The 12,271-nt window shown below is 45.2% G+C and overlaps 2 protein-coding genes across 2 annotated transcripts; one reads left to right on the top strand and one right to left on the bottom strand.

The window, feature by feature from the left end:
* The first annotated feature begins 486 nt into the window (after positions 1-486).
* On the top strand, positions 487-7,193 carry LOC135541535 (coiled-coil domain-containing protein 63-like). The gene is made up of 9 exons (XM_064967843.1): positions 487-615; positions 2,832-2,954; positions 3,561-3,742; positions 3,852-4,036; positions 4,177-4,394; positions 4,544-4,618; positions 4,802-4,994; positions 5,333-5,524; positions 6,148-7,193. The coding sequence occupies exons 1-9, from the start codon at positions 487-489 to the stop codon at positions 6,291-6,293; spliced, it is 1,443 nt and encodes a 480-aa protein (XP_064823915.1). The 3' UTR covers positions 6,294-7,193.
* Positions 7,194-7,925: 732 nt separating this feature from the next.
* Positions 7,926-9,019, bottom strand: LOC135541052 (myosin regulatory light chain 2, ventricular/cardiac muscle isoform-like). The gene is made up of 5 exons (XM_064967185.1): positions 8,947-9,019; positions 8,717-8,821; positions 8,414-8,496; positions 8,283-8,321; positions 7,926-8,030 (listed from the first exon to the last, which is right to left on the bottom strand). Exons 1-5 carry the CDS (start codon positions 9,008-9,010, stop codon positions 7,926-7,928), a joined length of 396 nt encoding a protein of 131 aa, XP_064823257.1. The 5' UTR covers positions 9,011-9,019.
* Between the last annotated feature and the right edge of the window lie 3,252 nt (positions 9,020-12,271).

Raw genomic sequence — 12,271 nt, 5'->3', positions numbered from 1 at the left:
CATTGGTGAAATACCAATCATCCGCGAGATAAGTTTAAAAAATATATATAATTCACCAACTAAAATATCGAAGACTACACGGCCTAGGCCGAAACTGGTAAGTAGTGCTATCTGGAAAATGATGTGTTGTAGCCTGGTAGGCCTATCGGAAATGAATAATTGATTAGCGCATGTGTGATGTGTGTACTAGTACCCTTACAAAACAATATTGCAGTTTTGAAACTAGTAACTGCAGACCACTGTGGTATTTTGGACGCAGTAATTGCAGAATAACTGGAGTTACACCGCAAAATGACTGCAGTAAAAAAACGAATTATTTTGGATGCAGTATGTGCAGCATGCTGTAGTTATACTGCACTCTTGACTGCAATCTTTTTTTGTAAGGGTAATTCTTGACCAAGTAAAATCAAGAACTAGGTCTGTCCTTTGAATCTGACTGCATAACCATTTGATGCATTTTCCAATAATGTCACACAGGCCAAAATAATGCCCCCCAAAAATCCGAAAAAGACTGACAACCTTCATGAGCAACACCAGCGACTCCTTGTGGATAATGACAGTTACCTGGTTGCCATCCGAAAACAGAAGGAACATCTTGCCAGTCTGGACACCAAGGTACAGTATGGCCAATTAGAATGACTGGCTAACTGACTGTTGCTAAAATATTGTTTTGTGAATAAAGTATTATATTGAAGTATTGATTTGTGAATAATAATAATAATAGTAAAATGGCACCGGAGGGGAATGCTGCCATCTTACCGGCTCTTAATAACCAACCATGATATTTTGTTTGTTTTTTCGCATTGTTCGTAACTTGTTTTGTACATAATGTTGCTGCTGTCTCTTATGACCCGAAAAGAGCTTCTGGACATCAGAACTGCTATTGCTCACCTCAAACTGGACGAAGAGTTCTTCTTCAATGAGTCGGACGGGAGGGATATAATACAGACACCCGACCAGGCCCATATCCCCATTATTCGCTGGAGAAGGTAACACAGATTTTGCGGAAAGAGAAGGTGCCTTGTGAGGATCATGCGACGAGTGGCTAATCTGCCCTTGCCTTCCATCCTGCTAGCTAACGTTCAATTGCTGGAAAATAAATGGGACGAACAGAAAGCACGTTCATCCTACCAACGGGACATTATAAACTGTAATATCTTGTGTTTCACCTCGTCGTGGCTGAACGACAACATTAAGAACATAGAGCTGGCAGGTTATACACTCTATTGGCAGGACAGAACAGCAGCCTTTGGTAAGACACAGGCCGGGGGCCTATGCATTTATGTAAACAGCAGCTGGTGCACGATATCTAAGGAAGTCTCGAGGATTTCTCGCCTGAGATAGCCAACAGCTTATCCTGAGATACTCTATCTACCTAGAGAGTTTTCATCTGCATTTTTCGTAGCTTTCGACATACCACCACAGACTAATGCTGGCACTAAAAGAGCACTTAATGAGCTGTATACATCCATAAGCAAACAGGAAAACTCTCATCCAGAGGCAGCGCTCCTAGTGGCCAAGGACTTTAATGCAGGGAAACTAAAATCTGTTTTACCTCATGTCCCTGTGCCCAAGAACACTAAGGTAACCTGCCTAAATGACTACCAACTCATGGCACTCACGTATGTAGCCTTGAAAAGCTTTGAAAGGCTGGTCATGGCTCACATCAACACCATTATCCCAGAAACCATAGACCCACTCTAACTTGCATACCGCATCAACAGAGCCACAGATGATGCAATCTCTATTGCACTCCACACTGCCCTTTCACACCTGGACAAAAATAACACCTATGTGAGAATCCTATTCATTGACTACAGCTCAACGTTCAACACCATAGTGCCCTCAAAGCTCACCACTATACTAAGGACCCTGGAACTAAACACCTCCCTCTGCAACTGAATCCTGTTCTTCCTGACGGGCCATACCCAGGTGGTGAGGGTAGGCAACAACACATCCGCCATGCTGACCCTTAACACCGGGACCCCTCAGGGGTGCGTGCCCAGTCCCCTCCTGTACTCCCTGTTCACTCATGACTGCACGGCTCCAACACCATCACTAAGTTTGCTGATGACACAACAGTGGTAGGCCTGATCATCGACAATGACGAGGCAGCCTATAGGGAGGAGGTCAGAGACTTGACCGTGTGGTGTAAGGACAACAACCTCTCCCTCAATGTGATCAAGACAAAGAGATGATTGTGGACTACAGGAAAAGGAGGACCGAGCACGCCCCCATTCTCATCGATGGGGCTGTAGTGGAACAGGTTGAGAGCTTCAAGTTCTTTGGCGTCCACATCACCAACAAACTAACATGGTCCAAGCACACCAAGACAGCTGTGAAGAGGGCACGACAAAAACCTATTCCCCCTCAGGAGACTGAAAAGTCACCGGGGCCAAGCTTCCTGCCATCCAGGACCTCTATACCAGGTGGTGTCAGAGGAAGCCCTAAAAAATGTCAGACTCCAGCCACCCTAATCATAGACTGTTCTCTCTGCTACCGCATGGCAAGCAGTACCGGAACGCCAAGTCTAGGACCAAGAGGCTCCTAAATAGCTTCTACCCCCAAGTCATAAGATTCCTTAACAGCTAATCAAATGGCTACCCAGACTATTAAGGTCTGTAAGGTCTACTACACCTGTTGTATTCGGCGCATATGACAAATAAAATTTGATTTGATATTTATTTATATAGCTCTTTGCATTATACAGAAAATCTCGAAGATGTTTAAAAACATAAGTACATGTTGGCCTAATTCTTGGACTGAACAATGCATAGAATGAATAGAGTTCAACTCAATTAAACTTTATTGATCCTCTCTTCCCCATGGAGATGAAGGAGATGCAGACCAAACTGTTGCAGAGGAAGAAGGAGATGGGTGGTAGGATTCGCAGCCTGAAGAGACCTCTTCATCAGAGGAAGCACATCCGCATCATGGAGGTCCGTGTCAACCAGGTACTGCAGTCATCACCACACAACCCTACATTTACAGTCACACTGTTGACTGTTTGGTTTATTTGGCAGTCATCATCACAGAATACAACATCTATTCAACAATCTTACATTTATCACACAAATCAATCACACATCACAAATCTGTGGCGGTATACATTCAACACTCACAAAATCACACAAACCTACATCCATTCCACACTTGTTGAGTGTTTGCTATGAATCAGTTATGACCAACATAAAATGATTCTATATATGTAAGATGTACCCAGTATGGCCACGCAATCTGATTGGCCGAGAGCGAGGCGTACATAGCCATGCTAAGACAATGTTTTTCACCATAATTTGCAAATAAATTAATGAAAAATCCTACAATGTGATTTCATGGATTTTTTTCTCATTTTGTCTGTCATAGTTGAAGTGTATCTATGATGAAAATTACAGGCCTCTCTCATCTTTTTAAGTGGGAGAAATTGCACAATTGGTGGCTGACTAAACACTTTTTTGACCCACTATTAAATTCCTCATTGATTTGGTTCAAACTGGTTTGCAATGTGTTTTGTGATTTGAGCATCATCTCTATAGTGTTTTTATCCTATGGTTTTGCAGGCCACTAAAAGCTTTGACAAGTTGCTATGCAGCAACCAGGCATTGCGTGATGAGATTGACCACCTGCGGCGCCAGAGGTGCTCCTTCGCCCTTATGTACCAGCGTCTGAGCAGAGAGCTGCTGTCCCAGCACAATGTCATGGAAGACCTCGTGGAGAAGTCTGTCCTTGCCTATGACCAGCGGTCAGAGCCACAAACACTATGTCTGTGTGTGTGTTTGTATGTGGTGTGGAGAAGTCTGTTCTTCTTGCGCTCTCCCAGCTTAGAAATGTGGGCTTTGTTTGTGTTCTAGGTCCGAGGCCCTGGCCCGCATGCTAGCTGTGAGGGAGCGTAGCAAGAAGGACACGTCTCTCTGCCACACCGAGATGACTGAGCTGAAGAGGGTCATCGACCACGAGATCAAACTCCGCAGCTTCATGGTCCAAAAGTCCAAGGAGAGTGTCCCCATAGGCGAGGACGAAGAGGCCAAAAAGAGAAGTATGTTTTAGAATCACGCTTAACATTATACATCCTACAGTTGTTCATCGAATGGTTTCTTGTTTAGCCTAGAGGCTAGAGGCCTTTCTCAAGCTTCATCAACCTTCTTGCTTCATGGCAGTGTTTTGTCATTGGTGCAGGGGCCGAGCAGGCTCAGCGTGAGCGAATGGGAGGAGAGAGTCTGGAGACCTACCAGGCGGTGCACCGGCTGCTCGTGGAGATGAGCGGCAACAGCGACCTGCGTCAGCTCGGCAGGACGTTTGTGGAGAACGAGGAGAAGAGCTTTGCTTACTTCAACTACATCAACGAGCTGAACAACAATAGCACCATGCTGAAGGACCGCATCAACAAGCTCAGGGTCAGGGTCCACACACATACACGGCATGCACGCACGCATGCACACACACAAACACAGGATGGGAGTTGTGCTGTAAACTTGTAAAACTAGACAACTTATAAACCTAGACAAGGTTATATGACCGTGGTCTGCTACTATCTCCCCCACAGACTGAGATCCTGCACTTTGAGCTGGAGAACAAGCAGTATGATCAACAGTGGCAGGGCCAGCTCAAGGAACTGGAGGTAAGGTTTTCGTTTTTAGGAAGTTTTAGTTGAACTTTGCACAACTCTTTACTGCTCTAATGTGTGCTGGTGCTTCCTTGTGCATTTCTCTGTCTGGCCATGCCAATCAGTTTCTCTGCCCTATATCAATCTGTGTTCCCCTTCATCTTTTGTCTTTGATGTTTTGTCTCTGGTCCCTCTCAGAGAGAGCTGGAGCAGCGTCGTGGCCGGGCCAATAATTTGGAGAGCCAGTACACTGTGGTTCTGAAGTTTTTGGACCAGCATAAGACGGCCATCGCCCACCTGTTTAACAAGATGAAGTGTAACCCTGCTTCTATCATTGGCAAGCTGGGCTGCAGCGCTCAGGTCACTGATGACAACGTCACCCAGTTTATCGGTAGGTGGACATTGTTGGACAACCCCTCTCTCTCGCAGCCTGTTGGCAATGTTAACGCTCTCAAAAGAACAAAGATTTTAATGGATTCCAAAGAAAAATTCACACACAAGATATTACCAATTTCCTATGCCGTTTGTAAATAAATACCTGGTCATTTCTGTACCTTCAAATAAAGTGTATTCCAAATTGGCAGTACAGTGTATGTAACACTCACACAGTATCTCACACAGGCAAAGCAAAAGTGGAACTCACCAGACTTCTAGAATGAGCGACACATACTCACCACTAGACACTGACTCATCCCGTCTCATTCCGTCCTGTCCTCTGCATCACCACAGGTATCCTGGAGGAGGAGATGCACCAGCTGTTGATGTTCCTGTCCCAGTGCAGCTACAAGGAGGCCGAGGAGATGGAGCTGCCCCCTCAGAACCTCCTGCTGGTCAGCTGCAGCCTGCTGCCCACCGTGACCTCCTCTGCTACAGAGGCACCCTCCTTCGACGACAGCACCACTGAAGCACTACTGGGCCTGGGTCAGTACTGGTACAGTAGAGCCTGCACCCCAAGTGGCACCATATTCCCTATATTGTACTATGTTGTGCTGTTGCCATGTTGTGTTGCTACCATTCTGTGTTGTTGTCTTAGGTCTCTTTATGTAGTGTTGTGTTTTCTCCTACATTTCTATTTTTAATCCCAGCCCCCGTACCCCAGGAGACCTTTTACCTCTTGTGAGGCCGTTATTGTAAATAATAATTTGTACTCCATTGATTTGCCTAGTTAAATAAATAAACAATACAGCATAGTGCATTACTTTGACCAGGGCCAGTGCATTACTTTGACCAGGGCCAGTGCATTACTTTGACCAGGGCCAGTGCATTACTTTGACCAGGGCCAGTGCATTACTTTGACCAGGGCCAGTGCATTACTTTGACCAGGGCCGATGTAGTGAATAGGTTTCCCTTTTGGAAACATCTTTTAATAAACTTAAGGCAGTATAACAACCTGTTGACACTGTAAATAATAATATAATATGTATATATGTAATATCGGGTAACATTTTCCTTAAAGTCAACACTAATCGCAAGTGACTTTAGTACTTCAAGTGGAGTGTGTCAGTGTTGTGCTCCATTTACTTTGTGTGTGGTGTGCCTTACAGGCAGCGAGCAGCCTCTGGACTTCCAGACCCTGCGTGAGCGGGTGCTGCCCCGGGTGATGCATACTGAACAGGGTAAGGTGCCCAAGGCCCCATCTGCCCCCCTAAGAGGAAAGAAGAAGGTGGGCTTCAACCCCAAGTCTGCCTGAGCAGGAGCCTCTGATGCTCACAAGACATGGTGCTCACATACTGCGTTGTTTTAATGTAAAAGAAACCATTACAGCATTTAGCTTTAGTCCTTGGTCTCAGTAATCTGTTCATTGTTCAATGTGTCCTTTGTTCTCATTGTTGGAGGAAATAACACAGCTCATCGAGGCCCTTATCCCTAGTCTCCCACCCCAGGAAAGATACTTAGTTTTGGGCAATGAAATAACAAATGGTGGGTGGCTCAGGGCTTTGCACCTCTGCGTCAAGGTCTCTCAGCATGGCCAGGCACCACCTCAGTGGAGTAACAACCGGCTTTACGGGGATCACTGGCTGACAGCTTAGTGTCTGCCCTGCATTTGGGATGCATCATGCGGTGTAACGTTACCCCGTAACCTCATGACATGCACTAAAATAAACACTGGGGCTTTGTCTTTCCAAACCAAACCCCAAGTTTTGATGGAGAGTGTTAGGCCCCTCTGTACCTTGAAGACCAGTGTGATGCCAGAAGACGGCCACTGGCTCTCATTGCTCCTCTCTAAATACAGAAGGCTACATGCTCTTAGTCTTAGGGGATCCATAATGTCCTCAGCTGCTGGGCAGGACTGCTACCAAAACAAAACTAAAACCCTGAATCAGTTTACAAACCAATAGAAAAGCTTTCCCTCACTGAACAGATCATTTGAACCTCACAAACTCTCCTCGTGGGCTGTTTGTGCGTAAGCAGCATTCTCCTAATACTATTTTCAACCCATACTGATGTCATTAACCCCTGATGTAAACTCCTGCCAGTGATGAAACCTTACAGATTAAAAGGTATTGATTTTGTGTATTACTTATTTACAACACAGTGTGGTGCAACAGTTATGTGATCAACTTGGGCAAAATAATTGAGGGAAGCACACACCCATTGATGCATAGACTTGATTTGTTGAGTTGAAACAGAATATCACTTAAGATGACATTCATTCCAATATGTCATCAGTCACTCAAGTAAATAAAGGACATTGAATATATATTATGTTCTCTAAGGGGATGCTTCAAATTAAACATGTTTTGTCATGAGGTGCAAGAAGTAACAAACTGAGGATCTCTCAACAAAAGTTATTTATTGAAAAGTGATCAGATTGTAAAAAAGCTATTAAATATGGATTCAACCGTTTGTCTGACAGACCATTTACACACATCTGGCTTGGTAGTTTGCTTAACCACTGTCGATGACGAGAAAACACAAGCAGATGCATCACAGGTGGCCAGTTTAAAAGTGTCTTGAGCCTTTTGTAGAAGGTAAAGGCCAGTGAGTTTCCCTTTGGTTCTTTCCCTCCTCTTCCACTGTGGGTCTGCAGGTGGTGGGGGCTCTAGCTATGGCCTCTTGGTATAGGTGACCTGAGAGGGGAAGTGTGACTGACAGACAAAGGAGACAGTGAATTATTCCGGGGTGGTCTACATCACCTGATCTGAGGATGTAAGTGGGCGGGGCAAGCACAAAGGACCGTGGGTGGAGCCTGGAGATGATAGATGACAGCTGACGGGTGTTTTGATGATAGAAATAGAAGCTCTAGAGTCTCCAGTCAAGAGATTCTATTTCTGTCACTAACATACACACTATAGGAGCAGTGAGTTAGTTAGGTAGTTAGTTACTCCTCGTCCTTCTCTTCTCCATGTATGATGATGTGGACAAGGTTTTTGTAGTCTAGATTTCCTGCCATGTCTGGTGGGAAGGCTGCAAACATTTGCTCCATCTAAGAAAACCATCTAGATGAATTAGTGACTCAATCACTGACACATCATACACGTCACAACAGATTCTAAGCAACACACAACATATTCATATATGAACTGTGTTGTTACCGATTATGAGTTTAATGAAAATTGTTTGTCTGCTGTTGATAGATAGTCTTATGTACAAGGGGTCCAGGGCGTGTGTGTGTGTGTGTGTGTGTGTATACAGTATATGGCTTAGTGTGTTTAGGGTATGTTGGTTGGGCTCGAACCTCTTCAGGAGAAAATCTGTCCGCTTGTGTCGTCAGTATCTCGGTCACACTGAAGAAGAGCAAGAACAATTTGTTAAGGATTACATTAACCTATAATCTACTAGACCTGTTTACATACACACACAGGGTACTCGTGAGTCCTTCCTCAGGACCCGTTTTCCTTCAGGATCAAATACTTTAAATGCGTTGAGGATAGTTTCCTCTGGATCAGCGCCTACACAGAGAACACCTCTAATTAGAAAGAAGTCGATGGGAGGCAGACATTTGGATAACACAGACAGTAGTTACAATACAGAAATAAGGAAGGACAATGTCAAATTACGATTCAGGCAACTCATTTTGTAAACTTTTGGGGGAAAGTGACATTCAGTACTGTTGCAAAATGTAGTAGGACGTTTAAACAACTGAACACATCCCTTGTTTGCACACCTCACCTTTTAGCTTCTCTCCAAACATGGTGAGGAAGACGGTGAAGTTGACTGGGCCCGACACTTCTTTCAGCATCTCATCTATGTCCTTTTGTTTCACGTTGAGACGGCCTGTTACATGGACGTGGGTCAGTAGCATTTCTTTCATTAGGCCAAGTCGTTATTGTAAATGAGAACAAGTTCTCACTGACCTACCTGATCAAATAGATAAATGATTGAATAGATCATCAACACACCCAGTGCAGCAAAGGTGTCCCTCAAGTCGTTTTTGTCAATGAATCCATCTCGGTTTTGGTCCATGATGGTGAATGCCTGTCAACATGGTGGGTTAACATTTAATGGGAGACTTGAGAAAGACTCATACCAGTAACTAGAATTCGTCTGTGTGTGTATGTGTTGGGAGGAGAGTGACGGTAAATCCCATGGGCTACAGATGGAGCCACTCTTGCATATCAAATTAGTCTATGTGCCGGAGTTTAGTGGTAACACTGGCAACTTTGGCCCACACGTTATCCCCATTCCAGAATATGGGGTTCTCCTCCCTTACTGTTCTCCCTTTTTCTTTCCAACTATCTAAATAAATATCAAATATGGGAAAGAGAGGTTACTCCCCAGGGTTTAAAAGTGGCATCCAGGCCAGGGCATGCTTTCCATTCTATCCTCAGCCATGGCGAATCACTGATGACAGGGCCTGAATGCCTGGCAGGGATTGAAAGAGCAAAACCACTCATACCACACGCCTGGTTAATGCCAGGGGCAGAGAGACAGGTGGACAATGGAAAGAGGGACAGGTAAACCTACAGGCTAACAGATGTTGGGTTCACGCTATAGGGCCAAGCTGGCCTGGTTACAAATCCACCATCGTTGTTGGAACTGTACTGGAAAGGACAATATGGAAAGAAAATGTCTGCAAGCAGAGTACCGGTTGGGTTGGCCCTATACTGTGAATCAGGCAGTACAGTAGGGGCAGAATGGGTTATGCACTAGGACCCAGACAGTTGGCTCTCTCTGCGGACTTCTACTTTGCCTTCTTGGGTACCTTCGGCGGGAGGTGGAAAAGCAGTAGATCCATGAAGGCTGGTGGGTTGATCTACCCTGAATTGATATATGCTAGCGCCAGTTAGAGACATATAATATTAAGAGAGTTTGGCCAATGTGGTTTCTGCATTATTATGCATTTACATTTTGACACTACAACATTCTACGGCAGCCATGTTAGTTCTCCATTAACATTACAATGGGGAATATTTAAACAATGTTGTGTAACTGAATGTCTGGAATTAGAACAATATTCCAAAAGTTGGCCTAACTCTCTAAATATATGTCTCTGGCGCCAGAGTTACTTAGGACACAATACAACTATTGAGATAACAGTTTTTGACAGGACCACCCCTGAACCAACTAAATGCTATGAATTAAGGTGTTATCCTGCCCAACGTAAAATACACAACACTTTAGCATTGTATTACTTAAACATATAGGATGGAATACTAAACATACACTATGTATGTGTTAATCATGTTCCATCTGTTAGAATCTAACACACTATAAACAAAGACAATGAGAATCATTTTTAAGAAAATGTTTCAGTATATCAACTATGTCAAAACTGAAATATCTTCATGGAAATCTCCAGATGGACAGACAAATGTTGTTCTTCGCAATGCAGTTTGTTCATTTCTTCCAGTTTCATATTCAGTATTCATCCTGAGCAGAACATGACATCGGACATCAAATATCTCTGTTTGATTTGATAATCTATCAACATTTGTCTGTTTGATCTCTCACACTCGACTATGTCAAAGGGGTGGGGGTAGAGGCAAGGGAATGTGATACTCCGTTGCATCCTTAAAGTAGACAAATGTAGAGAGAGATAGACAGTATGTCATTAGTTTGATGGTTAGCTTGAAGAACAGCTCAATAGACTCTCTTATTGACTCTCCTGCATATCCCGTGGTGCTGGGCCTACCCTGGTTAGCTTATCATAACCCCACTGTTTCTTGGCCACAGAGGGCTCTCATGGGGTGGTCGCAAGAGTGCTCAGGTAGGGTTTGTTTCTGCTACTACGGAGGAAAGGTGGCTCCATGGAGACATATGTCTCCAAATACCACCCCATCGACGGGGGGATTGTGCAATAGACCTCTTGGTAGACACTGCACTTCCCAGGGGTCACATTCACAGGCGGTGGTCCTCCAAATTTCATTCGGTCCTCCATTTCACCCGTCTCCTCGAGTTTGTTTTTTTTGTGAAGAAGGATGGAGGTCTGTGCCCGTGCATTGACTATTGAGGTCTAAATCAAATCATGGTGAGGTACAGTTACCCGCTACCTCTTATCGCCATGGCGATTGAGTCAATGCACGGGGCGCGCTTCTTCACTAAACTGGATCTCAGGAGTGCGTACAACCTGGTGCGTATCAGAGAGGGAGACGAGTAGAAGACGGCATTTAGTACCACCTCAGGGCATTATGAATACCTCGTCATGCCATACGGGTTGATGAATGCTCCATCAGTCTTTCAATCCTTTGTAGACAAGATTTTCAGGGACCTGCACGGGCAGGGTGGAGTGGTGTATATCGATGACATTCTGATATACTCCGCTACACACGCCGAGTATGTGTCCCTGGTGCGCAAATTGCTTGGTAGCCTGTTTGAGCATGACCTGTACGTCAAGGCTGAGAAATGCCTGTTCTTCCAACAGTCCGTCTCCTTCCTAGGGCATCGCATTTCCACGTCAGGAGTGGAGATGGAGAGTGACCGTATTGCAGCCCTGCGTAATTGGCCGACTCCCATCACCGTGAAGGAGGTGCAGCGATTCTTAGGGTTTGCCAACTACTACCGGAGGTTTATCCAGGGTTTTGGTCAGGTAGCTGCTCCCATTACCTCACTGCTGAAGGGGGGCCCGGTGTGCTTGCAGTGGTCAGCTGAGGCGGATGGGGATTTTAGGCACTTGAAGGCTTTGTTTACCTCGGCTCCTGTGTTGGCCCATCCGGATCCCTCTTTGGCGTTCATAGTGGAGGTAGACGCTTCCGAGGCTGGGATAGGAGCTGTGCTCTCTCAGCGCTCGGGTACGCCACTGAAACTTCGCCCCTGTGCTTTCTTCTCTAAGAAGCTCAGCCCGGTGGAGCGAAACTATGATGTGGGGGACCGGGAGCTGTTGGCTCACGATACATGGCCCCATTCATTCTTTCCTTTACACGGATCAGTCGTCCTGGTCCCTTTTCAGAAAAACAGCCCCAAAGCATGATGTTTCCACCCAAATGCTTCACAGTAGGTATGGTGTTCTTTGGATGCAACTCAGCATTCTTTGTCCTCCAAACATGACGAGTTGAGTTTTTACCAAAAAGTTTCATCTGACCATATGACATTCTCCCAATCTTCTTCTGGATCATCCAAATGCTCTCTAGACAACTTCAGACGGGCCTGGACATGTACTGGCTTAAGCAGGGGGACACGTCTGGCACTGCAGGATTTGAGTCCCTGGCGGCGTAGTGTGTTACTGATGGTAGGCTTTGTTACTTTGGTCCCAGCTCTCTGCAGGTCATTCACTAGGTCCCCCCGTGT

This window comes from Oncorhynchus masou, chromosome 6 (genome assembly GCF_036934945.1).
Source record: "Oncorhynchus masou masou isolate Uvic2021 chromosome 6, UVic_Omas_1.1, whole genome shotgun sequence".
Lineage (NCBI taxonomy): Eukaryota > Metazoa > Chordata > Actinopteri > Salmoniformes > Salmonidae > Oncorhynchus > Oncorhynchus masou.
This window is presented reverse-complemented; position numbering and strand designations above follow the sequence as displayed.